At 39.8% G+C, this 24,456-nt stretch overlaps 1 protein-coding gene across 2 annotated transcripts in view; it reads right to left on the reverse strand.

The window, feature by feature from the left end:
* Positions 1 to 402: 402 nt before the first annotated feature.
* COG2 (component of oligomeric golgi complex 2) overlaps positions 403 to 24,456 on the reverse strand; it is a 51,142-nt gene continuing 27,088 nt past the window's right edge. The window contains exons 8-18 of one of the 2 annotated variants that reach the window (XM_054437183.1): positions 22,537 to 22,661; positions 19,043 to 19,169; positions 15,245 to 15,384; positions 10,660 to 10,721; positions 9,060 to 9,211; positions 7,172 to 7,369; positions 6,161 to 6,233; positions 5,732 to 5,874; positions 4,144 to 4,283; positions 2,785 to 2,965; positions 403 to 1,093 (exon numbers count right to left, since the gene is read on the reverse strand). In XM_054437183.1, coding sequence (XP_054293158.1) covers positions 992 to 1,093; positions 2,785 to 2,965; positions 4,144 to 4,283; positions 5,732 to 5,874; positions 6,161 to 6,233; positions 7,172 to 7,369; positions 9,060 to 9,211; positions 10,660 to 10,721; positions 15,245 to 15,384; positions 19,043 to 19,169; positions 22,537 to 22,661 — 1,443 coding nt within the window. In that variant the 3' untranslated portion in view covers positions 403 to 991. The remainder of the gene's footprint in view (positions 1,094 to 2,784; positions 2,966 to 4,143; positions 4,284 to 5,731; positions 5,875 to 6,160; positions 6,234 to 7,171; positions 7,370 to 9,059; positions 9,212 to 10,659; positions 10,722 to 15,244; positions 15,385 to 19,042; positions 19,170 to 22,536; positions 22,662 to 24,456) is intronic. The other variant, XM_063671256.1, reaches the window with a different exon arrangement.

The following is a 24,456-nucleotide window of genomic DNA, read 5'->3' on the forward strand; positions in this document are numbered from 1 at the left end:
CTCAACATAGCTGCTTCCAGCTCCTCATCAGGCTGGGAGGGCCGAAGCCACAGCTAGGCGGGGGCTGCACGGCACTCCATGTTGCCTATGTGAGTTCAACCAACCAAACAGTCTTGCAGTGCCTCTCCCCATTGCTTCCAGCTCTTCTTCTCAGGGCAGTCTTCTTTCCTTCTATCCACATCAGCTTGCCAGGAAGGACCTGCTGACTCCTAAGGAAGGTGTTACCCCTCCAAGGAAAGGAACTTCCACACATTGAAAGAAAGGGTTGGTGCTGGCCAGGACCCTTCCCATCAGTGCTAAGAGGAGCATCTGCCTGGAAGGGAATGTGTGTCATTACAGGGCATGAGTGACGAAGAGTGCTTCCCTGGTGGGGAATTCCCAAAGAAAAGGAGCACACACTCATGGGAGACACTTCTTTTATTTAGGAAGGAGGTCTTTCCTACTGGCGCCAGCTCCTGCCAGAGGTCGGGGTGACAGCAGGATCAGAAGCACTGCTCTCACACACAGTGGGAGTGGAGGATGGCTTCCTGCAGACTCTTTAGAAAGCCCAGGAGTTCTCTTTATTTCAGAGAAGGGCATTTCTATACAGGACATCACCCCACTACAGTCGTCACTTCCAACTACAGGCTCAGGGGGACGACTCTTGATATTCATAGGTATATATTTACTTTAATCATATTTTAGAAATCAGCTCTTCCACACTAAGATTTACAATAAAAATAAAATAATTTGTTCTGTAAACTATAGTAGAAAGTTTCAAATGTCTTAAAAACTATCTTCCATACAATGGAAAAAGGCTTTTCTGTTCTTTTTGGGCAAAGGAAGACCCAAATACACTGAGAGAAGACGGATGGGCGTGTTGCTGGAGTGATGCTGGAAGCACTTCTTTGCTACGGACGGTTGCTAAGAGAACAGTCACTTTCTTCCTTTCAGCCTGGAAGTCCAACTCTTCTCTTGCTTAAGAATCTAACCTCGGGATCTTCCAAGATGCTTAAGGCTGCTCTGCTGTTGCCTGGTCCTTGGCAGCAGCAACAAGCTCTGCGAGAGCTGGGAAGCTTTTTATGTCACTTGCTTGTAGTCCCAACTTTTGTATCTGCAAAGGCCGTGAGAACGAATTATGTTACTGCAATTCAAGCTGAATATGGCGGGGAAAAAAAAGAAAGAAAATCTTCATCCTCTACTAAACCAGAAGACAGTTCCCTGAAGACTTGTAGGATATTTTTTCCTCTACAGCAAAGGATTTACTCGTAAAATGTGAGGATTTTGGGGTCAAACACTTTGCATTCTAAGAAGCCAGTATGTTAATTTATCTCAGTTCATCAAATCAGACAGAATAAGAGCCTCTTTTGCGGGCCTAAAAAAATTCTAGAAAAGAAAATCTACACTAGAGGAAATAAAAAAGTGAACTATTTTTTAAGTAGAGAATTTTCAAAAAAGTACTGGCCTGTGCTCTTAGTTTCTTAACATATTGCCAAAAGCCTTTTAGAATCAGATGAGTTGAAAACACTTTGTTTGGCACAGCAACTACCGTGGATTATTTTGGTCACCGAGACATGGCACACTATGTTCCCACTTTTGTTTAAAAACGACAATAACAACACACACACACGTATACATCCACACATGCACACACACAAACGCACCACACACACGCACAGAGAAAGATCCGGAAAGATACACACCAAGTCTCTGTCAGCATTTTGTGGTTTGTTCTGGGGACCGGGACTGCGGGAGCACCTTTTCTTTCCCTTCTCTTTCCTTTTAGTTCCCTATCCCACTCTCCTTCCTTCCTTCCCTTTCTTTTGCTCATTGGCTCTTCACGTTTCTACAACATACTTTCTTGCTTGTAAAAAGTCTGGGTTTTTTTGCCAAATAAAGAAACATGGCAGTTGACTTTTACTGGGATAGATCTCTAAATTCATCTCAAAGCAGAAAAAAGTTGAATTTTCAGTGATGATCATGATGTGTAAAAGAAATTCGTTAGTGAGCTAGAAAATCAAGTGTCTTGTTTTGACTGTTTTTTTTTTTGCTTTTTCTATTAACATTGTATCAGTTCTCCAAAACACCACCAAGTGTCCTCTTGTGGAAACTTTATGATTTCACTTTTTTCCCTCTGGAAAGGCCTCCCTTGAGGACCTACTACTATGTGCGACAGTTTAGAAGGCCAGTTTCTGAACATCTAGAGGTTTTATGATACTGTCCTCATAGTATCATAAAATTTCATTTTCACCTCAGTGAAAAATGAAAAGACATTCATTGCACGTTATCCATATCACCTCTTAAGTGATAATATCCACATTACCGTTCAACCACATGCCATGATTCTAAAATTTGTGTTTTATAGGAAAGCTACAAAAGCCAAGCAGGGAAGCAGAGAAGTTGTGCTCAAAGGATTTCTCATGCACCATAGAGGGGTAATGCTTTCAGTTATTTTAAGCTAAACCAGCAAGCATTTCAAAAGCCTGGGGTTAGCACTGGACCAAAAAGTCCCACTGTAGTGAGCTCTGTGAGCATGGGCACTGCGGAAACAAGCAGATGGTAACGGCGCCAGAGAGCATGCCATCAGACTTCAAAACGGGAATTCTCCATTTTCTTCTACCTTTTCCTTCTCATATTGCCTAGGGGCAAAGTAATTTGGGAGCCCCGACTCCTAGTCTTAACACAGGAAGCAATTCCCTAGCCACTGCAACAGCATCTCTGGGATCACGTGAGCCACCAAGTAACTGCCCGGCTCTCAGAATTTGGTTTCAGGCTCGCTGGAGCTGCCGGCGGCTGATGGGTTACCTGCTCTCCCAAGTTCTCAACATCTAGGGCCAACTGCAGCCTGATTTTGTCGTCGTCACTCATGCCACCACTGGGACCGACGGGGTTGGCGGGAGTGGTTTTTCTGGCTTGTTTCAGCCTTTTCAGGCTCTCTTCCATCTTCTTCACAGAGTTCAATACATCTGACACGGTTTCATAGTACCTTCAATACAAGACACGTTTATTGGTGAAAAGAGGTATTTGTGTGTAACACCAAATAGAGTAACTGGCTTTGTGGACCAAAAAAAGAGATTTTTAAGATAAAAATTCACTTCCAGTGAAAATTCAGCCATGGTAAGTATTTAAGTTTCTTAAGATCATTTTATATATATATATGTATATATATATGGTCTTAAGTGTCTAACATAGAACATTCCCTCAGAATTTAAGAAATATGTATGTGTGTGGATTTTGCTTAAATTTTTAATCCTGAACATGGAGAAAACTATAGATCAATTTTGTCTTTCATGTATCGAGGGCGGACATCTGTAGCTCACGCCCCAGATCAAGTAACAAGTTCATTTCCAATCAGTTCTAGGAACAGTTCATCTTTTAGAGGGTAAAAGTATTTCAGAATTTTAAATAAAGCTCATTGCCTTCAAAATACTTTCAATATAATTTTCAAATTATAAATGAGTTATATTTCAAAGCTTTGTCTACAAGCTGGTTACTTGGCATCTGAAATACATTTGCCCACAAAAACTTTATTATACATCATTGTTATGTTCTAAATTAACCCAAAAATGGCCACTTAAATCTTAAGTAAATAAAATACTACTGCAAAATTAATATTTAATAATTAAACAAAATTGGCAACAAAATTGAGTAACACACTTTTTGATTTGGGAAAAGGAGATTTCATTAGAAAAAGACAATCAAGTGTTTTAGAGGTTTTAGGAATCGAGTCCTTGTCAGCTGTAATTACTTTTAAATGTATGTTTTCTCTTCCTTGATTACAAGGGTTTCACCAACCTAAGTCCTTTGAGTATCTGTTATGATCTGACAGGGTCTGAGCAAAGAAAGGGCCTCCCAGAAGAATGTGGCTGGACCTGGCAGAACAGCACCTGCAGGGAATGCAGGCAGGGCCCGGAGATGCGGGGGCACTGTGCACATGGCCTGGCCCCGAGGCTGAGGCCCAGGCAGAGGAAGCCAGCCCACAGGCCGTCCACAGGGGTGTGGGGAGGGAGGAAGCAAACTGCGGGACCACACTCTGACTAATCCAGTGAAGAAGTGCTAGGCAGTCTCACTGCCTTATCCATACGCAGTGCTTGATTGCCTTGGGGGTTTCTGCCGCAGACTCTTCTAAGCAAGGCCCACGAGGTCGGCTTTTAATTTACTTACTTATGAGTGCTTTCACTGAGAGCGCCTTCTAGCCACTGCTGAATTATTGCTTGTTTGAGCTTATCCTTGTGTCCGCTCTGAAGCTGGAATAAGGGCTTCAGAGCACTGTCCACATAGGAGGAAGCTGTGGTTGGGACCTCCTGGAATGATGTTGGTAGGAGATAAAGATGCACAGGAAAAAAACAGAAAAGAAACAGAGTAAGTTACCTAGACCTCAAGTCCAAAAGGATACTATTAACGTTCTAGTTTTGAGACATGGACAACTTCCATCCCTCCCAAAAGTAACACTGGGGTCCACAGAAAGCTGCCTGGAGAACACGAGGGAATAAGAAGAGCCAGCACAAGAAGGTGATGTCTGGAGCCAGGCTGGGTTGAGGTGCTGGCTGGCACAGCCACCCACCGCTCAGGGCACCGAAACTAGGGCACTGCTTCCCGTAGCTTCATGTCCACACCAATCACCTGGTGATCTCGTAAAACTCAGGTTCTAATTCTGTTGGGGGCAGTGGGTGGAAGGGTTGAGTTCTGGGACTGTGCTTTTCTAGCAAGCTCCCACCCACCACGTGATGTGAATGCTGCTGATCACCAGACCACCGTTTGAGAAGCAAGGATCCAGGGTCACGAATGTAACCTTTCTTGGCTCTGGTTTCTTCATCTGCAAATGACAATACTAGCACCCATTTTGTAGAAGGATAATAAGACTATGCAAAGTGTCTAGCATAGTGAATGACCCATAACAAACTCTCAGTAAATATATTACTGTAACAGCCTATTGACTAGAAAGGGAGAGTTGGTAGATTACTAAAGAAAAATAACATATTGGTTTCTCTCTCCCACTTCCAAGTGGCAGCTTCAAATCAGACAATAAAGAGCAAATATAAAATGGTATAATAGTTGCATATAACCTATGCACATCCTTCAGTATAGTTTAAATCATCTTTAGATTACTAAAATTTGTATTTTTTTTTAATAAAAACTTTTTTTGTGTGTGGAGACTGGATGTCACGACATTGCCCAGGCTGGTCTCAAACTCCTAGGTTTAAGCAATCCTCCTGCCTCGGCTTCCCAAAATGCTGGGATTTTGGTGTGAGCCACCACATCTGGCATGTATTATTTTTTATTGTTGTAGTTTTTTTTTTCCCCCTAAATATTTTCGATCCACAGTTGGTTGACTCTGTGGATGCAGAACCTGGGGACAAGGGGCCAACTATACTTCCAGTAACAATAAAGAGGGAACAAGATCTAAAGTGTGGAATACCAGATATGGAGACAAAAATGTATAGGACTTTAAAATGTTATTAAAATGCTTTCTTCTGAAAAACATACTTTTCCTCAAGACCAAAAGGAAACTGAGTATATCCTTAAATACTTTTGGGATAGGATGGGAAAGGTCTAACTATTTCAGTTTGTGGCCCAGAGCCCCTGACCACCCCTGCTGAACCTCCTTCTCTTCATCAATACCATTCTCAGAATGGGATGAGCTCAGTCTGTCTCAGGCTACCCTGGGAATCCGCTGCTTCCTTCCTTCCTCTTTGGCTTTCCTAATACACACTTCCCCACCTCAAAATTCTCTCCCATGAATGGCGCTGACCTTATTGGTTCTTCGGTAAAGCCTGGGAACCTCCAGGGCGCTTTTTAGGAAACTGAAGCAAGAGTCACTTAAATCCTGGATGATCTTGCTACTCAAGGAGGGCACACAGACTGACAAAGAGCTCTGGGAGTCCTCCAGGGCTGCTGTTGAGATTAAAGACTGGATTTAATCATCATGCTCAGGTCCAGACGTGAACTTCATTTGAAATACTGTCACAGCATTTACAGTGTGTACTATAATAAATCAGATCAAATGAATTAAATAAAACATCTTATTTAGGTAAGTTATAATACAGAACAGAATAGAGAAACAACCAAGGATTTACAACTACAGAAGAAAATGTTAAATTAAATATACCCTACAGTCTCTGAGATTTTATTTTAAATCATTTCTTATTCAAAGATTTGCTTAGTCAAGATTCATTTTTACCTGAGATAGAAGAAAAATTCTTAAAGCCAATCATTTCAAGTTTTGGCTTGATTGTTTCCAAGAGTTCTGGAAGCTGAAATAAATATGCACTTTATATATTCAGTTACTTTTTATAAATCAAACGAAGAGGCGATTCTATTTGCATCTACAAACTCTAGAATTTGCTAATGAATGGTGAACTTAAAATCAGGAATTTCAGTAATTTTCATCAAAGGAAAGAAACAGTTTTAATGCTTTTACTATAAAAAGATTTCAACAACATGAGAAATCACATGGTTTAATGGCTACTAACAGGCACAGAGAATAAGCAAAAACATTTTCTACTCTATGGTGCTCCATAATACGAAAATAGCTCACAGTAAAGACCATATTCTTACTGAAAACATACAAATTTTAAAATTCAAAACAGTATTTATTCAAGCACCACAAAATATCTAAACTTGAGGAAAGCAGAATTGTGTATCAGAGGACTTAACCACTAAATTCACCCCACAGAGTTAATGTTAAAAGCAAAAACATATGGATTTATACAGAGAAAAAAGAAGAAGAAGTTTTAATATTTTAGCACTTTCAAAGTATAGCTGAAGATTAAACATCAACAGAAAATATCGGGGTAAATTAATGTAAAGTAACTAAAATCCAGCCCACTAAAGATTATGCCTGACCAAAATAAGGTGAGCTAATGGAAAAAAAAAAGTGGGGGAGCATGGCTGCTCAAGCTTGTCCCATCACTACTGAAAAGGAAGCAGAGTGGAGATGAATACAATACAGAATGCACTCCACGCAGGAGCAGAAGCGCACACCCTTAGAAACCCTATATGGACATGATCTGTCAGGGGAAGCTGGAGAGACACCTAGAAAGGGAGGTGAGTGAGAGGTTCTCTCTTGGGGTACCCATGGGCCCCCCAGTTTAAGCCCCGTAAGGCCCAATGGTGTTTGCCTTTTACACATACTACCTTCTGTGAAAACATTAAACCAAGCACCTAGAATTCTTCTGGGACACAGGCTTACCTGCTCCTGAAGCTTGTCCAGGTCTGCAACCACATATACGAGCTGAGTGCGGGAAATGGAAACCACAGGCTTTGTTTCCGAAGGACCACTTCCTTGGTCTTCAGTGTTTCCTTGGGCGATGGAAGGTTCTTTGCTACCAGTTACCAAAGGTTTCTTGATCTCCTTGGGACTTTCATTAGAAATGGGCCTGAGTGAAAGCTGAAAAAGGATTTCACTGATTAACTACTTTTACACCAGCAAGATACATGAGCATTTATATATTATATATGTGTGCATCAATAACTCACCATTAAATGCTAGCTGTCTACATAGCATTTAGTAAAAACTTACTAATAAAAGTACACAATATTGTATCTATAGGAAGGTGTGAAGCACTAAGAGAGAAACAAGGACAAACTACGGCCCCGTGTACATTTACCTTCTGGAACTTGTCTAATTTCTGGTGATAAAAATAACATGTGAAAAATAAAGTGCCCAAACCACAATCAAATTAATTTTGGGGACATCACAGGTTTTAAAAAAATCAATTATATTAGGCAAATAATATATCATAATACATTTGTAATTATAATTAATAAGGGTAAAATATCAAAATCCAAACCTTCAAATACAAAAAACAAAGTGTTCTGTTTATAAGGGAAAAAATCAAACAGAAGTAAGCTAGCATCAAGAAAAGAATGGGATAGAATGGGATAATGAACATTCAGGGCAAAGTGATCTATTAGAGATAAACGGAGAATTCCCGGCTAGCAAGAACGCATGCTTAGCCTAAATGAATAATCGTCCTAACCCCACTCTGTCAGGGGAATCATACAGTGGTCTTCAGAAATAGCTGACAGCCCAGGGTGGTCCACTAGGACCCTTCTGAGCGGAGGAAAGGCAAAAGGGAAAGACAAACTAGATTTCACTGGACTCCCATTACCTGACAGGAGCTTTAGTCCAAATAAATCCTCACAACAGCCACATATAGAAGCTGTTTTCCCATTCTCCAGATGAAGACTCAGCTTAATTTCTCCAGGTCCACAGAATTAAAAAGTTGAAGAGCCAACGTTTGACATTAGCTCCAAAGCTGACACTCTTTCCATTACAACACACTGCAAGAGGAGGACTGGGATCCTTTCCTACTCCAAATTACAAAGATTGTATTCAAAGTGTGCTGTTTTCTCCATGTTGTCTTTTTTATTTTTTAGAACACATCTCCTTTGCATACTCCTCACACTGCCATGACTGGTTTACCTGAGTGTCTGTTACTCATGCTGTCCCCAGAGAAAGGGCAGCACTGCAATCCGAGGTCCCAGCAAGGACCCGCGGGGCTGGTGCTCAGCACTGGACTGGACCAACGCTCTTGTGGATCAAGAATTTCTGGGTTTTTGTAGGGTATTAATAAGTCATCAGGGCATGTGGATATTTAATACATTTGATTATTTGAAAAGGGAAAAGGATATTCAAAAAGAACAGAATTTTAATACCTTTTTATGTTGATGATAATATCATTTTGTAAACTTCCAAATATTAAGTATTAAAATGCATATATTTTTATTTCTAATCATTTTCATAATCACCTTGAAATTAAAATGAACACCTTTTTTTTTTTTTTAATTTGGAGGCAGTTCAAAGATTCTGGTTTTGAGAAGGAAAAAAATGGACTTGCCAGAGTGGTGCTTTTCAACAAAACAAGTTTGTGATAATAGACACCCCTAAATGCAATGCTTGCAGGAGTAAAAATGAAACACAGAAACACAGCTGGAGACAATCTTGGGAAGTCAGACTACTGTGGTCCTCTGAATTAACCTCTCATGACATTTACAAAAATCTTAAGGAGTTAGCCTAACTTATCTTTAATTTTTATCAGTATTGGTTATGGATGAGCTCCACGGCCAGCCCTTACCTCACTGACAAACACAGAGTATCGTGCCAAAATCTGCAGAGTGAGTCTCCACAGGCGATGCACCAGTAATGGCAAGAACATCTCATCTGACCAACACCTCCTAAGGCTGCTCCAAGTTCTATGAGAAGCCAAAAGGCAATATGGACTTTCAGCTAGAGACAAAACAACAACAACAACAACACACATTTAAGGAATTTCAGGCAATTTTAGGCTATAGACTAATGTGAGACTTTCGATGTACGATTCAAAAGTAAAGAAAGTGGCCTTCTGAAGAAAACCATGTGGTCAGCAAAGCTGTTGGACGCACAGGGATGAGGAGTGGCCACAATCCATGTTCCCTCCCACATCCTTCATGTCACGGACAATTTTACATGACACTATCTCCCAGGTGTTTGGATAAACATCAAACACATATAGCATTCAGAAATAATGTTTAATAGGTACTTTATACCAAATCGACAAACATGGGCTGGAGTGGCAATCACTTGCAGAGGTTTAAACTTCAGTTTCAAATTTGTCCTGTTTCACAAGAGTCTTCCTCTATCTCAACATACTTCTTATTTTTATAGAAGTTAACTACATATGACCATTTTTGGCAAAGACAGATGAAAACTAACTCTGAAGCTAAAATTGATTCAAAATGACAGTAGACTTAGCTGCATAAAAGAGAGTGGAAATTTAAGTCGAGGAACCTAGATATAAGCACACAGTATTTCAGTGGTCACTAGGAATAAATATATGATACAAAAATTAATGAGGCTGTCAGGGTATGCAAACATGTACTGGTAAGTCCACAAACCTACAACTGTTACCTGCCCAACATGCCAGGATAGGCGGCCAGGGCCCAGGAGGCCCAGGATGCATGCTCCAGCTGTGAGTCATTCTCAGTGAGAGGCAGGAGCACCCTGACCCTCTACCATGCAGACCAGTCCTCAGCCTGGGAGGAAGGCAGATCACAGCCAATTTGCTAAAAAAAACAGCTGATCACATAAGCACACCAAGGGGCCATATCCCCTGGACAAGTTATATTCAGGAATGAAAATGAAGTCTGTTTCCTATATTCTTATTCCTTTTTCATCCCTATAAAGCAAGAACTCTATACACCAAAACTATTTGGTTTATTTTTACCTTATTAAAAAAAGAAGTCAGGCTGGGTGTGGTGGCTCATGCCTGTAATCCCAGCACTTTGGGAAGCCAAGGTGGGTGAATCACTTGAGGTCAGAGTTCGAGACCAGCCTGGCCAACACGGTGAAACCCCGTCTCTACTAAAAATATAAAAATTAACCAGGCGTGGTGGTGTACACCTGTAATCCCAGCTACTTGCGAGGCTAAGCCAGCAGAATCACTTGAACCAGGGAGGCGGGGGCTGCAGTGAGCCAAGATCATGCCATTGCACTCCAGCCTGGGCAACAGAGCGAGACTCCATTTCAAAAAAAAAAAGCAAAAAAAAAAAAAAAGTCAAACTAAGTGATTTTAAGGTCCAACTTACTGTATGATTAAAAAAAAAAAAACAGTAAAAGTACTCTCAGAGTATTACAATCTAGCTGACTGGGCCAACTGAATTAGGATACCATGCCACTTATCACTTTAAGGGAGTTACCTGGGGCATCTTCCAGGACATCTGTAAGTGCTGCTTCTAAGGATCCCGCTATTTCTCTAAATCTGAGATAAAAACAAGAACACAAATTAGTGTTTATGACTCTGACAGATGCCTTTCTCTATCCATTCTCTGTTTTTCCTAAGTAACAGGAACTTCCTCTGTCACTCGCTGGTAAGTCCAGCCTCGGAATGCCTATTCTCCCAGCCTTTCTTTTTTTTAACTGAACAAGAAATCGTGACTAAGCCACTGTTATATAAGGGTTCTCTGTTATTTGCAGCTGGTCTGAATCATAACTTACCCTATGTTTCTCAAATTAAACAAACTGCCAGTTAAGTCTCCATCAAGAAGTTGTTGCTGGTGAGCAGCACCTGATTTTGATCCTCTATTCACTTCAAGGCCATAAAACTTTCATTCCTCCAACCCATCTATCTTAACACCATCACGGGAAGGTAAATGTCCCCAAGCTAAGAAAGCTGCATTCTGTACCTGTGTTGGCAGCTTGAGAAAAATCACAGGAAGTAGCCAGTTAAAACTAGAACTCGCTGTTTGGTGCTCTTCTAATCTGTGACCCTCTGCCACGTCCATGGTACTTGCCCTTCAGGTACTACGGCTCAGTGTCTGTACCAGCGCCTCCTAGATGTGCGTTCTTTTTTCCCTGATGACAGCTGGCCCACCTGGCACCTCAGCTCATCCTGTCACAGACTTCTGTTCTAATGATGGATATGGACATGTTTTTATGACTTTGTGAAAGGCAAATGTGTTATATAGTTTTTTGAAGCTAGCTGCTTTTGCAGGCATTGTTTTCTAACTATATAACTCTTCCAATTTCATATATCTCTTTACTAGCATGCTCTTTTGTTACCTGCTAATTGCCTTACTAGTAATGAATTCTGATGCATGCTCAATATCAATTTATCCAACTGATATTAAATTATTTTTTATAGCACATAATGTACTTTTACAAAGCGGTTCACAGACTGAGCTAAAGGCAACTGTCCAAAGAGTAAAAAGAACAGCTTGAGACAAAAAGCAGCAGCCCTACCCAACACAGCTGAGCACTGAAGACACTAAGGCTATCCTGGACCATTATAGCTGGCTGGTTTCCAGTAGCTGTCCCGTCTGCCCCATGGAAGGAAAGGAACTCTCTAATTGCCCAGTGAAGCGTACAAAAGGCTAGTCTTTTCAAGCTGCAGTTGAGAGGTACAGAAGGAACAAGTGACGGATGGAAAAGTGGGATAAGAGAGCACTGGAAACTAGCCCAGGAACAGCAGTAAGAGGAGGCAGTGACGCTGAACACGGGAACAAGGGAGATGGGATTGCTCTGCACCTGGGAGAGCAAACCAGCACCTAGAGCTCAATCTCAGACCCCCAAGTCCTGCCTTTTCAAAACCTAAACAAAATATAGGAAGTTAGACCTGATACAGAAAAGGCCTGATAGCTGGCACAGCACTGTTTATATCAGGGAAAAACTGGAAGCAACCTAAATGGCCAAAAGAAAGAATATGGTTATGGAACCTGCGATATATTCAATGGACTAGTATGCAGTATTAATGTGGAAGCGCGATGCTATAAACCAATAAGGAAAAATAGGTATAATTTAGTACCATGCAAAGACATGAGACACAAAGTTTTATGTATATTTATGATAATTCTGAAAAGCACACAAATGAAAAAGGACCAAAAAAAATGCAGCAGAGCCTTGATCCCTGCACTTCACAGAGAGGTTCTGCCTGTCTGTGAGAAGGGACAATGATGCATGATTACAACTACCTGAGTCACTTGGCCTAGGTGTGCTCTCCAGCCAGGGGACCAGCCCCTCACACAGCTCTGCTGTGCAATAACTTCCAGGAATGAAGCAACAGATCATATTTCTTCTTGGAAAATGGCCAAAAGTGAGAGGGAACCTCTGCTGAAATCTGAAAAGCTATGCTGTGGTTTTCATGTGCACATCGAATGTCATTCTACTCTCAACAGGATCCACGTAAGAAGGGCAACCCCAAATACAAACATTTCTAAATTCTTAAATATAGGCCTAGGGAAGGTCTCTAGACATATTCCTCCACGAACATCACAGGTCTACAATAATACTTAAATAAAAATAACAATGGCGATAATAATAGTGATGCCTATTGTTTTTTTTCTCTGAAGTATTGGAAACATCATAAGTGCACCCGTCTCTTGTGGCTACACGTCTGAGAGGAGTGCAGGAACCGGAAAGGGCTACTTGCACCTTAATACTACTACGTAGATTCCACATCATAAGACTGTATTCAATCAGCATATACTATGTAATACAGTATATACATGTGAATGTACTAGAAAGATTTCAGTTTTAAAAAGAACAGCAAACTGAAATTTAGCCTTTGGCATTTAAAGGGCTAACACCTGCAGTTTCCAGGCAGCCACTGACTCATAATTTGAGGCTGTTTTGATCACATCTGCATTTAATTTCTTCCTATGAGATACTAAGTCCTCATCTACTTTCCAATATGCCCGTAGGTGCAAATGAAATGTAGACACAGTGGGGTCTCAGGGAGAGTGAGAGGATACAAAATGCGTTCACAAGAATTGTGGTGAGGGCTGGGGTGGGGAGGTGGCCTTTTTCCTGAAGATGATTGGGATGTGGGTATATAGGCAGATCCAGGAGCAGAAAACTATTACTGAGAGTGCAATATTAATATTTCTTCTTAGGAAACGTCCAACCATCACCACCCCACTGTCTTTAGGTTTATTTCAAATGACCTTGAAATGAATCTGATGACAATGCAACTCTGACCCTAACCACGTTTGTGCAACTTTTTGTCATCCTTCAGAGCAAACAACCCAACACCTGATAAAAATCAATAGAAAAGTTCTACAAAGTCTTAATGGAATTTACTTTTTAGATGGAAAAACAAATGTACTAAAGACAAGTTCTACACTTCCATAACTCAAATGTATTTTTTTAAAATTTCATGAATTTTAAATAAAAGAGGTTTTTTAAAAAAGGCTAATCAGCTCCTTTGAAGGCTTAAGGCTGAAATCTGGTGAAGGTAAAAAAGACTTTCAGGGAACTGGCTGAGTTTCAATGTAGTTTAAGGTCCAATTACCAGCTTTGAGAGAAACTGAAATGAAGGGAGATGCAGCTGAAGCCAAGCTGTGCCATCACCAAGGGGCCCAGCCTGGCAGAGCCAAGAGCATAGGCTGAAATAGCCCATGGAGGCTCCAGGAGGTGCAGTGGTGGGATGGAAGAGTGAGGTGATGGTGCACGGGTCCCAGGGCCTGAGGAAAAGGACCAGGAAAGTTTGGAGGCAGGAAGCAGAGGAGTTATGTTTGTGAGGTGACAGCATTAGATAACTAAAGCAATCTAACTCCAAACCTGGACGACAAAAAGAGATGGGAAAATGTAAACATTATTTCTCCATAACAGTATCATTTTATAAAATGATGCTTTGCTATTTTAAATCCTGCTCACAAATCAAAAAGGCTTCTTGCCCTGGCTTGATGTTGATTATCATATACCAACTATTTCCAGTGCATCCCATTAATATCTTAGATGAACAAATCTGTAATTTCCTGCTGAGAGACAAACTACATGATGATGCAACCTTGGAAAATTTAGCATAAAACACAGTATTGTAAGTGAAAGGGCACCTTACTACTTCATTCTGAGAACTGTGATTTCATTATAAAAAGATGATTACATACATTCTCAATCATCTCAAGCAATTATCATCAGGGTACCTAACTCTTGATTTCCCTCTCTGTAATTATTCCTCAGAACTGTAGGGGAAAGGACTGCATCATAATTAATGAAAGCATCCAGCAATTTAAATAAAAAAGCCTATGATTCTTCAAACTGCATTTCAAGTAAAATGCCATTCTATGGAAGAACATACCATGACCTCATTCAAGAGAATCTGCAAAAATGGCTATTATCATTGTTTTTCCAACGCAGTGTATGATGTTAAGGGTTCATCCTAAATTTCCCCAAGTATTTTATAGAACGGCTTCTTGACAAAGGTGATATCATCATGAAACCTGGAAGAAAAATGTCACCATTTTCCCGAATAGACAGCACAAATGTCACAAAGATTATAAGGGAGGCTGAAATAATGACTAGGCTTCTCATAAACTAATAGATGGAACCAGCTGCAAAGAACACTTAAAGCTCTGCTTCTCCCCATTCCCTCTAGGGGAAAAGTATCTCAGATGAGCAAAAACAGATGTGAGACAGGTTCATTATTTGAGGCAGATGATGAAACTGGGAAAATGGAAAAAAAGAGCTGCTGTATAACTCCTACTTTCTCTTTTCACAATGAATGAGGACATGGTGGGTGGGAATGAGGCTGGGCTTGGAGTCAGCTCCTTCCAACTCTTGTGTTCTGAGCTCTCCAATTACCAAAAAAGAAAACTTATCTTTTTGTCATGCAAGCCAGACTTTGGCAACCATAATACTTCTTATATCTCTTTCTCCACTTTCAATTTTGTCTCCCAAAGCCTATTATGATGATCAGAGAAAAGGAGCCACTAACTGAGGCAACATCCTTAACTGGCATTCAAATTCTGTTTTAGAAGGGTGGGGGGAGGTGAATAAATGACCAACCTTATTTGAAAATAAACAGGCAAGTTCCACTTATTATTGAAGCTATGATAGGCAGGATGTGCTCTTAATCTTTTTACACTAGCCTGTGATCCACATTGCCGTTCAAATCTTCTGACAAAATCCATACTTATGGTATATTTCTAAAATAAAAACAAATGGAAAATTTTCATTATCAGAAAACTAAGTGGAACAGGCAGCATGTACTGAAAACTGTAATCAAGATAAAGAAGCTCAACACTAAGAATCATAGTTTCTAGAGTTAACAGGGACCGTACAAGATCTTCCTTCCAATGTCCCCATTTAAAGATGCATAAATGCCCAAAGTGGTTCTGTGATATGTCTTCCGTGTCTTCCATGGCAAAGCCCATCTGAGACCCAGGCACTCTAAGTCTGGTGCTCTTTAAATGGTAGTGCTCATGTTCTAGGGCCCCCTACCCCAGCCCACTGGAATTAGAATTGACAGCAGATTAAATGACATAATTCATCATTGCCTCACAAAGGAGAAAGGAGAAAATTCTGAAGAAGAAAGAGAGAGAAGAGAAATAATCAAACCATGTGAGTATTCACTTTATTTTTATAAATAAGACAGCATGAAAACTGACAGGGAGATGTACCAAAACCATTAAGGTGGCAGCTAACTCGTAGCATTTATCATCCACACACTGTGCTTAGAATTGTCTTATATGATGTTTCTTCTTCTGTTGAGGCTCACAGAGAACCTGCTCAAAAGACAAGCTAGGAGGTAGAGGAAGCAGAATGCTAGTCAGTCAGCTGAGCGAAACTGCAGCTGCATGTTGCTTTTGTGGGTACTTTATTCCCGAAGCCCCCAGGCTCTAAGAACACTGTTGAATTTTTTATGTTCTTCTCAATTAAAAGGGGCTCAATCCAGGGTCATCAAACCATTAATCTAAATATGCTAAAGTCTGTGCTTAGACAGGATCTTATAGTAGTAAAAACTACAGGCTTTAAATTTATTTCAAATGGTTTTGGGCAAACTTATGTTACCCCAGAGGGTGGTCTAGGTGTGTGGAGTTGGGACAAAAATAGGGATTATTCTTCCCTTTTGGGACAAAACTATACCTCTGCATATAATGGATGCTAAAACAAATATAAAGATATTGCCCTCTTACATGAAACACGTTACATTAAGGCTTAAAGCTGAAAGTATTTCTGGAAATAAATGGATACTGTCTGCTGGAAACTATACTCACAAATGTTAAGTATTAGCCTAAAATTCTAAAGTCAAGTTCTATCAGAAAGGTTCATTTTTGAGCTGAAACATTTCCTAAGTCAAACATAGTCAATATAAATCTCTAAAGCACACAGCAAATTGTAAAGCGTCTTTACATTTGCTAGTGCTTAAAGCTTACAATTGCTACTGCTTAAAGCCATTATTTCACTCTCTTTATGCTATCTTATTTAAAAAGCCCTACTTTTTAAAATCACAAATGTTGTTGCTACAAAATTTATTGAAAATGGCACAATCCTGTTATTCAATGCACTGTAACATGGGACAATCAGCCAAGAGACAAGGTAAGTTGCATTTCTGGGATGGTAAACCTCCCAATATGTTGTCTTATCTGCGGGAAACCTGCTAGGCCCCAGGCTGTTTATGCTTATCTTGTGCCTCTCTACACTTAAAAAATTAATAAACAAATTCACCAGGGAGGCTAGACAAACAACAAATATAACTTCTAGAAATAAAAAAATATGATAATTAACTGGAAACTCAACGTGCAGGTGGAAAAGAGTTTAGACACAACTAAAGAAGGAATTAGTAACCTAGAAGACAGACGGTGAAATTATCGAGAACATGGCAAATACAGAGGATAGGGTGAGCCTGTCTAAAGAGATCTAGATGGAGATGATAGAGGAATGAAAGAAAAGCAAAACTGAAGAAATAATAAATAAAAATGTTCCAGAATGGATGAAAGACACCAATTCTCAGATTCAGAAAACCTATCAAATCCTAGGGATAATAATAAAAAAAAAGAAGTTCTACTGGACATATCATAGCGGAACTTACTTAGCACACCAAAGTCACACAGAAGATCTTAAAAGCAGCCAGAGAAAAAAGTCATTAACTACAAAGAAATAACAATTAAATTAACAGCTAACTTCATAATGCAACTCAAAAGACAATACTCAAAGTGCTGAGAATTCTGTTAATATATCCAGCAAACTGACCTTACAAACAGAAGCAATACAGTTATTTTCAGACAAACACAAACTGAGAAATTATTAAAAAAAAAATTATCATCAACAGTTAGAAGACTAAAGTCTTCTAACATGAATTTCAGAAGAATGATTCAAGAAGGATGAGCTCACATTCAAAAAGGAACAGTAAGCAATGACAAACATGTAGGGTAATTCCCGGAGGACGATGACGATTTAAAACGATAAAAATGCCCAGTTTTTAAGATTAAAAAAAAAAAAAAATAGAAATACGAGCGAGGAAACAAAAATACATAAAATGAGAAGGGATGGCTGGTGTTAATGTGTTCTAAGTTCTGCGTATTCTCCAGGAGAAGGCTCAAGAACATAAATCAACTTTAGATTCCATTAAGTAACCAGTAAGGTTACTCAACGTGTACAGAAATAAAGGGCACAACTTCCAAATTAATAGAGGGGACAAAATGGAATAAAGACGGAAAACGGATCCCCAGAAGTCTAAAATACAAAGAAGGTGAAAAAAGAAGGCAGGAAGAAAAGATAGGAGGAAGGAAATAAGGGAAGAAAACTGGAACAAAGAGAAAGTACAAAATAAGAGTCAAATGCACTGACAGTTAGAATCACTGTAAATTTAATAAAGTACCCAATTAAACGACAAAGATTATCTCACTGCATAAGAAACCAAAAACTGAAATCCAGGGAAGAAGAAGAAAGAAAAGTGCCAAGACGCTGAGCCTCTAAAATGATACAATGGAAAGCAAACTTACACATTAACTTTTGAAATCCTAACCATGAAATCTTTTAAATAATGATTTCTTTTTTAAGGGGGGGAAAAAAAAGCAGGTGTGGAATAGGGCCGGACATGGGGGCTGAAATCCTAGCACTTTGGGAGGCTGAGGGGGAAGGAGTGCATGAGGCGAGTTCAACACTAGCCTGGGCAACATAGTGAGACCCATCTCCACAGAAAAAGAAAAAGAAAAGAAAAATTGACCAGGCATAGTGGTGTGTGCCTGAAATCCCAGCTACTCAGGAAGCAGCCTGAGGCATAGGATCGCTTGAGTCCAGGAGTCGAAGACTGCAGTGAGCTATAATTGTGCCACTGCACTTCACCCTGGGCGACAGAGTAAGACCCTGTTTCAAAAATAGTAATAGTAATAATAAAATAAAATATAAATTAAAAAAGGAAATAAATATTGGGGCTTTCTTACTTTTTAAATCATAAAGGACATTTATATAGTATATTTTAAAATCCAACCAATTCCTTTTCAAAATTATACAGCAGAGATGTACAAACTTAATTTTTCACAGAAAACTGCAAAAACACTGGCTTTTAATGGTCCTCAGGATGTTTTTAAGAAAGTTAGAAAATAACGTACATTTTTACTCACACTTGTATCTAGCCTTAATTATACTTTATGTTATAAAATGAAAATGTTCTTATTCCTAAAAGCATCATAGATCATATCTTGGATAAAACGATGTGTGTGTTTTAAGGTAAATGTTCACTTAGCAGCTCAAATTTTTATTTTTAATAAACCACAGAACGAAGACTAAGTAGAAGAGAACATGATATTTCTCCAGTCTCCGGTTAACATCTTCGAGAATCAAGACGATGTGGGGAGATACCTCATGAAATGCATCGGGATTCCCAGGATTAAAAAGCGAGGGTAACTTTTCTTCTAATCCTTGTACTATTTGTGGCCAGACAGAATTCACCAAAAAGTCATATCCAGGAACAGTATTGCCTTTTTCACTGTAAAATAAGGGCACATATCAGTAAAATACACCATAATCTACTTACAAAGAGCAAATTTCCACTGTGTTGCTTCTACCAAAAGATCCGCAGCCTAAAACTTATTTCAACTTTTTTAAAAAACCGTATTTGTAATTTAGTTTGTTTCTAGACTCAAGTCTCTATTTCACTCCTTAATCTCAGTCTCACCTCAAATCTCCTAGATCTTGACTCCTCCACCTGGTGTCAAGGCTAAGGGAAACCACAAAAAACCACCTTGGTACACTTTTCCCTCTAAAATACTTCCCACCCCCTTTATACTCCTATCTTGGAAACAAAAAGTACAGTAGTCTAATACCACAGGAAAAATAACCTTCGCGTTACTGAACAGCACTAAACCACACAGCATTGTAAATTATGCTAACTTATAAATTACTAACAGCTTTGTATTTACTAAGCTATCACTAAGATTACTTTCAGTTCTAAAATTCTATGACTATCAAATGTGAAATCACAGATCTTGACACAAAAACCATTTAACAAATTAATTTTTGTGTGTGTGTGTGTGCCTGTCTTATTTTGTCTTTTTTTAGCACCAGACTTTTAAATTCCAAATTCCCAAATGTAGATGACAGGCAGCACTGAGAGAAAGCATGCACTTTAGAGCCAGTGTGCCTGATTCAAATATTGGAGCGTGGGCAAATCATTTAACTTCTCTGTGCTTTGGTTTCTTCATCTTTAAAATGGTGATGATCATAGTACCAACTTCACAAAGTCATTATAAGAATTAATATTTTTAAAGTACTTAGGGATAGAGCCTAACATATAGTAAAAGCCCTATGTTAGTAACGGCTATGTTAGCGATGGAGATTCCTTAAGTTGCTCACAAACTCAAAGACCCGTAAACATCCATTCTAGGCAAACACCATTTCACTAATCTGCCCCACTTTGTTTCATATTGTGTATTCTGCTCTATTTTAAGGTAATTTTTAAAAATGGCAAATGATTTAATAAATGTTCTTATTTTAGCAAAACTGGGAGTTTTGTAGCTAAGTTGCCATATCAAAATGGGACTTAACTTTCTGGCAAGTATTAAAATAAATTTTTAAAAAGTTTTCATAATTTTCCTGCTTAACAAAAATTATCAAGATAGATAAGTTATCAAGGAAGCTTTGCTTCACTGTCCAGGAAGAGCTAGCAAATAACGTTATTATAGTTTCACCTAAGTATTGTTAGGAAATTACTGGTGGGGGTGGAGGGGGGCCAGGAAGCAGAAAGAAGATGACTGCCTTCCATATATCCAGTTCCACATATCATATTATACATTTTCAAATAACAGTAAGAGCACGCTCTGTTAAGGTATCTAGAGAAAGAAAGCACAAAATTGAGGACTCCAAACTACAGATATACATAATGTAATCACTATTAAATGACAACATTTCCTCATTCCCAAAGTTAATGTCTAATGAAAGCCCCAAAGACAGAATGTAAAACCTGCAAGATTAACAGTTGATGGATTAGAAAAGCTCATCTGTATTCTCTGGATGAGAAATCACGAATGTTGTTGGTGTTGCCAGTTATAAAGCTCATGAAGGGTGGCACATGATAAAAGAAAGGAGTGACAAGGAGAGCACCAAGCTGGAAATCTGAAGCCAGGAGCCAAGCATGGGAAGGAAAGGGATATGCAGAATCTGCAACACAGTGACGGGCTAGCAGCAGATGATGATCTCGCAAAGTACAGTTCAGATTCCTCAAATCTCTAAGCCTTCTACATGAATTCCCCCACACTAAAAACTGTGGAAAAGATCCCCTAAAGCTTTGAAGCTTGACATCTCTGGACCCAGACTGGCCCTGTCAAATCTAATGGCTGATTGTTTCGTATCTATGGCTTCATTTTACATCATGATTTCTACTATGTTCTTATCCCCAAATCCAACTAAATCCTTATGATTACTAAACAAAAGTAGCAAAACTAGGCTTCATCTTAGGCGGTACAGAGGAAACAAAGAGGGTATGCAAAGGCCAAGCAGCATATTAGTTACCCCATATTTCTGTAAAGAACAAAAACTCAAGGCCAAATATATTGCTTGCTCCATGAAAACAGAGACCTTATTTGCCTTTTGATCATTAAACATAGTTAATTCTTTCATTTTGCAAGCACTAACTGGGCAGCTGCTAGCTCTAAGACACTGTGTCAAGAGGCAGGGGAAGGTGTGAGCAGCGGAGAGGTGATCATAATGCAACACGGAAATCAGTACTCAGCAGATGCAAGAGCAACACATTATGCAATCCAGAGGACATGATGAATGCTGAATATTAGGAGAAAGACTGGTCTTTTTTTTTTCTTTAAGACAGGGTTTTGTCATGTTGCCCAGGCTGGTCCTGAACTCCTGGCCTCAAGCGATTCGCCCGCCTTGGCCTCCCAAAGTGCTGGGATCACAGGTGTGAGCCACTACGCTTGGTCAAGGATGGTCTCTTGAAGGAGGTGGTATCTGAGCTGGAGCTTCATGTGGAGAGGCAGTTTGACAGGAAAACAAAGGACACAGGAAGGGCAGGGCAGGCAGAGGAAAAACGCAGAAGCACCTGAGTACAAGGGAGCTGGGGAAAGGCAGCTAGCACTGTGTGGCTGGAGCATCCAGGGCTATGGAGGGAAAGTTCCAAGGCAGACAGAGTTCTACAGTGGAGAGTTACCAGGCAAGAACAAAAAGGGGCTCATGCCCTGCTTTGAGAAGCCTGGATCTTCCTCCATGCGCACTGAGAAGCCACTAAAGATTTATGAAGAAATCTATGAATCTCAGATTTCTGGGTAAAAATGACAGTTAGAAGCCTAGACTAGAGAGGGAGAGACTGGAAGCAGGGAGACAGGGTGGGAAGATTCTATTATTGTGGACAGCAGATGACAAGGCCTGGACTGGGACAATGGCAATGGTGAAAAGTAATGGGATATTTATAAAAGAGAATCAGGAAGTCATGGAAACTGAACAAAAGGAGGAAAAATTGAAGATGAGTTCACAATTAGTATAAAACCTGTTGAATTAAACTGAACTAATATTTATAGACAGATTATGACGTATTAGAATCATGGAAGGAAAGCAATTCTGACTTCAAACTAAATTTAGGAAAAAGTGCAGAGAAGAAGAAAGGCTAGGCTTTGGATTCGGAAATGTGGTCTTCAGTCTCAGCTTCATCTCAGTTTCCACAACTTTGAAATGAGGCTAATGGAACCTGCCTCACAGTACCACGGGTAGAAACAATGAAATAACAAGATTCATAATGGATTCATACAAGACAGTTCATACAAGACAGTCATCGTCCATCGTGCACCTGCAGTTAGCAGGTGCGGTCACTGAAAGGGAGATGGGGGTCCACACGGGGTTGTTTAAATTACCTGGAGATGGCACCTCCTGTGACTTCTCGAAGAAGGCGGCAATGGTGAGGAACAAACTCCAGGAGTTTATTATACATGACCTGAAGGCCATTGGGATGAGATTCAACAAACTGCTCTATAATCACCTATCAAAAGGAATATCATTTTTTAAAAAAGCATTTAAAAGGGAAGTACAAACTATATATTTCAGAGAAAACAATAAAGAAAACTTTACAAATCTGCTTCCTCACGCTCACCCTCCTCCCTGTGACACATTTTCTAAACAGTGAAGTAAATAACAGGTCACATTCAAAACTAGTTCCTCGGATTAGGCTGCACAGTTACGACTGTGGGGGAGACATGGGCTGACAAACCATGCACTCTCATCTGCTTCTCTGTGAGTCTGAAAATAAAATAACATCTTTTAAAAAAAGATTGAAAGCAGAGCACACGATTCTCCACCACAACTCCTCACTGTCTTCATCTGGGCCTTTTCTTCTACCATCATTCAGATTAGAGAAGGGTTTCAGGCAGAGAAAGGTAGAAGAAAATATATTAGTTTATTATTTTATTTTTTGTGATAAAATTGGGAGTCAAGAATGATATGACAAGGTAAGTTGAGTTTAAATAAAACACAATGTGGCTACTGAATTTAATGTGCCACTGAAAGTTCAAATATTTCTTTAATTTAGCACACTAGATTCAGTTCAGTGAAACAGGAACAGATTAGTGACTAAAATATTTTCATTGGTTGGGCACAGTGGCTCATGCCTGTAATCCCAGCACTTTGGGAGACCAAGGCAGGCAGATCACTTGAGCTTAGGAGTTCAAGATTAGTTTGGACAACATGGCAAAACCTCGTCCCTACAATAAAAACCATTAGCCAGGCATGGTGGTGTGTACCTGTAGTTCCAGCTAATTGGGAGGCTGAGGTAGGAGGACTGCTCGAGCCCAGGAGGTTGAGGCTACAGTGAGCCATGATCATGCCACTACACTCCAGCCTGGGCGACACAGTGAGACCCTGTCCCCCGAACCACAAAAAAAAATTTTCACTTATTGACAAAGAAATAATGTACATAATTTTTTCACCCCCATAGAGACAGCTATGGAATATAACATGATATAAACAGAGAGAACTGAAAGATCATTTATTTTTAATAATCTTAAAGCCAAAATAATTATTAAAATTAGTCCCTACATTTCATTTTTATCATTGGGAGTCTCAACTTTCCACTTTAAAAAATACAAGACTTTCACCCTGAAATCATGTGAGTATAATCTTTGTATTTACTAACAGTCAGAACATTCACACTGACAGGACACTGGAGGAAAGTCCCCAAACACCCAGGACGGGCTCAGTGACTTCTCTCAGTTTGAAGCAGACAAAGCTGCTATTTTTGTATGTCAGAAACTGTTGAATATCAGCAACTTTATATGGCGCAATCTATACTCTGGCTGCTCAGAAGCGGGATATACTTGTTTCCTATATTTTAAGTGAAGGATACTGCATAGCCACGTTCTAGATTTAAGGTATTACTCGGCTAATTTGCTATAAAAGCCCTTGATCTTTGAATATTCCTCCTCTCACCTTCCTGGTCCAGCAAACTCCTCTGTATTTTTCAAGACTTGGGCCAAATGTCATTTATTCCCTGAAGACTTGAGGGTACCACTGTCTACCCCACTCACACACCTTTCCACGCTCACAGCACTCTCTGCACCTTCCTCGTACACTGCAGTGTTGTCACTGCTTAACTGCCTTAGTCCACCCACAAGACCAGTGGTTTGAAAACATTCTTTTAACAACTACTGAGGAACAATTGTCTCCCACAAAATTGACCTAAAAAGCACGTGGATGCACACGTTCTCCCTAGGCGAGAATCTCGCCCTTGAAGCCTGAGCCGCAGCATTGCTGGGACACCTGAGAGGGCACGCCCAATTCCT

The sequence above is a fragment of the Pongo pygmaeus genome, chromosome 1, assembly GCF_028885625.2.
Source record: "Pongo pygmaeus isolate AG05252 chromosome 1, NHGRI_mPonPyg2-v2.0_pri, whole genome shotgun sequence".
In the NCBI taxonomy this organism is placed as follows: Eukaryota; Metazoa; Chordata; class Mammalia; order Primates; family Hominidae; genus Pongo; species Pongo pygmaeus.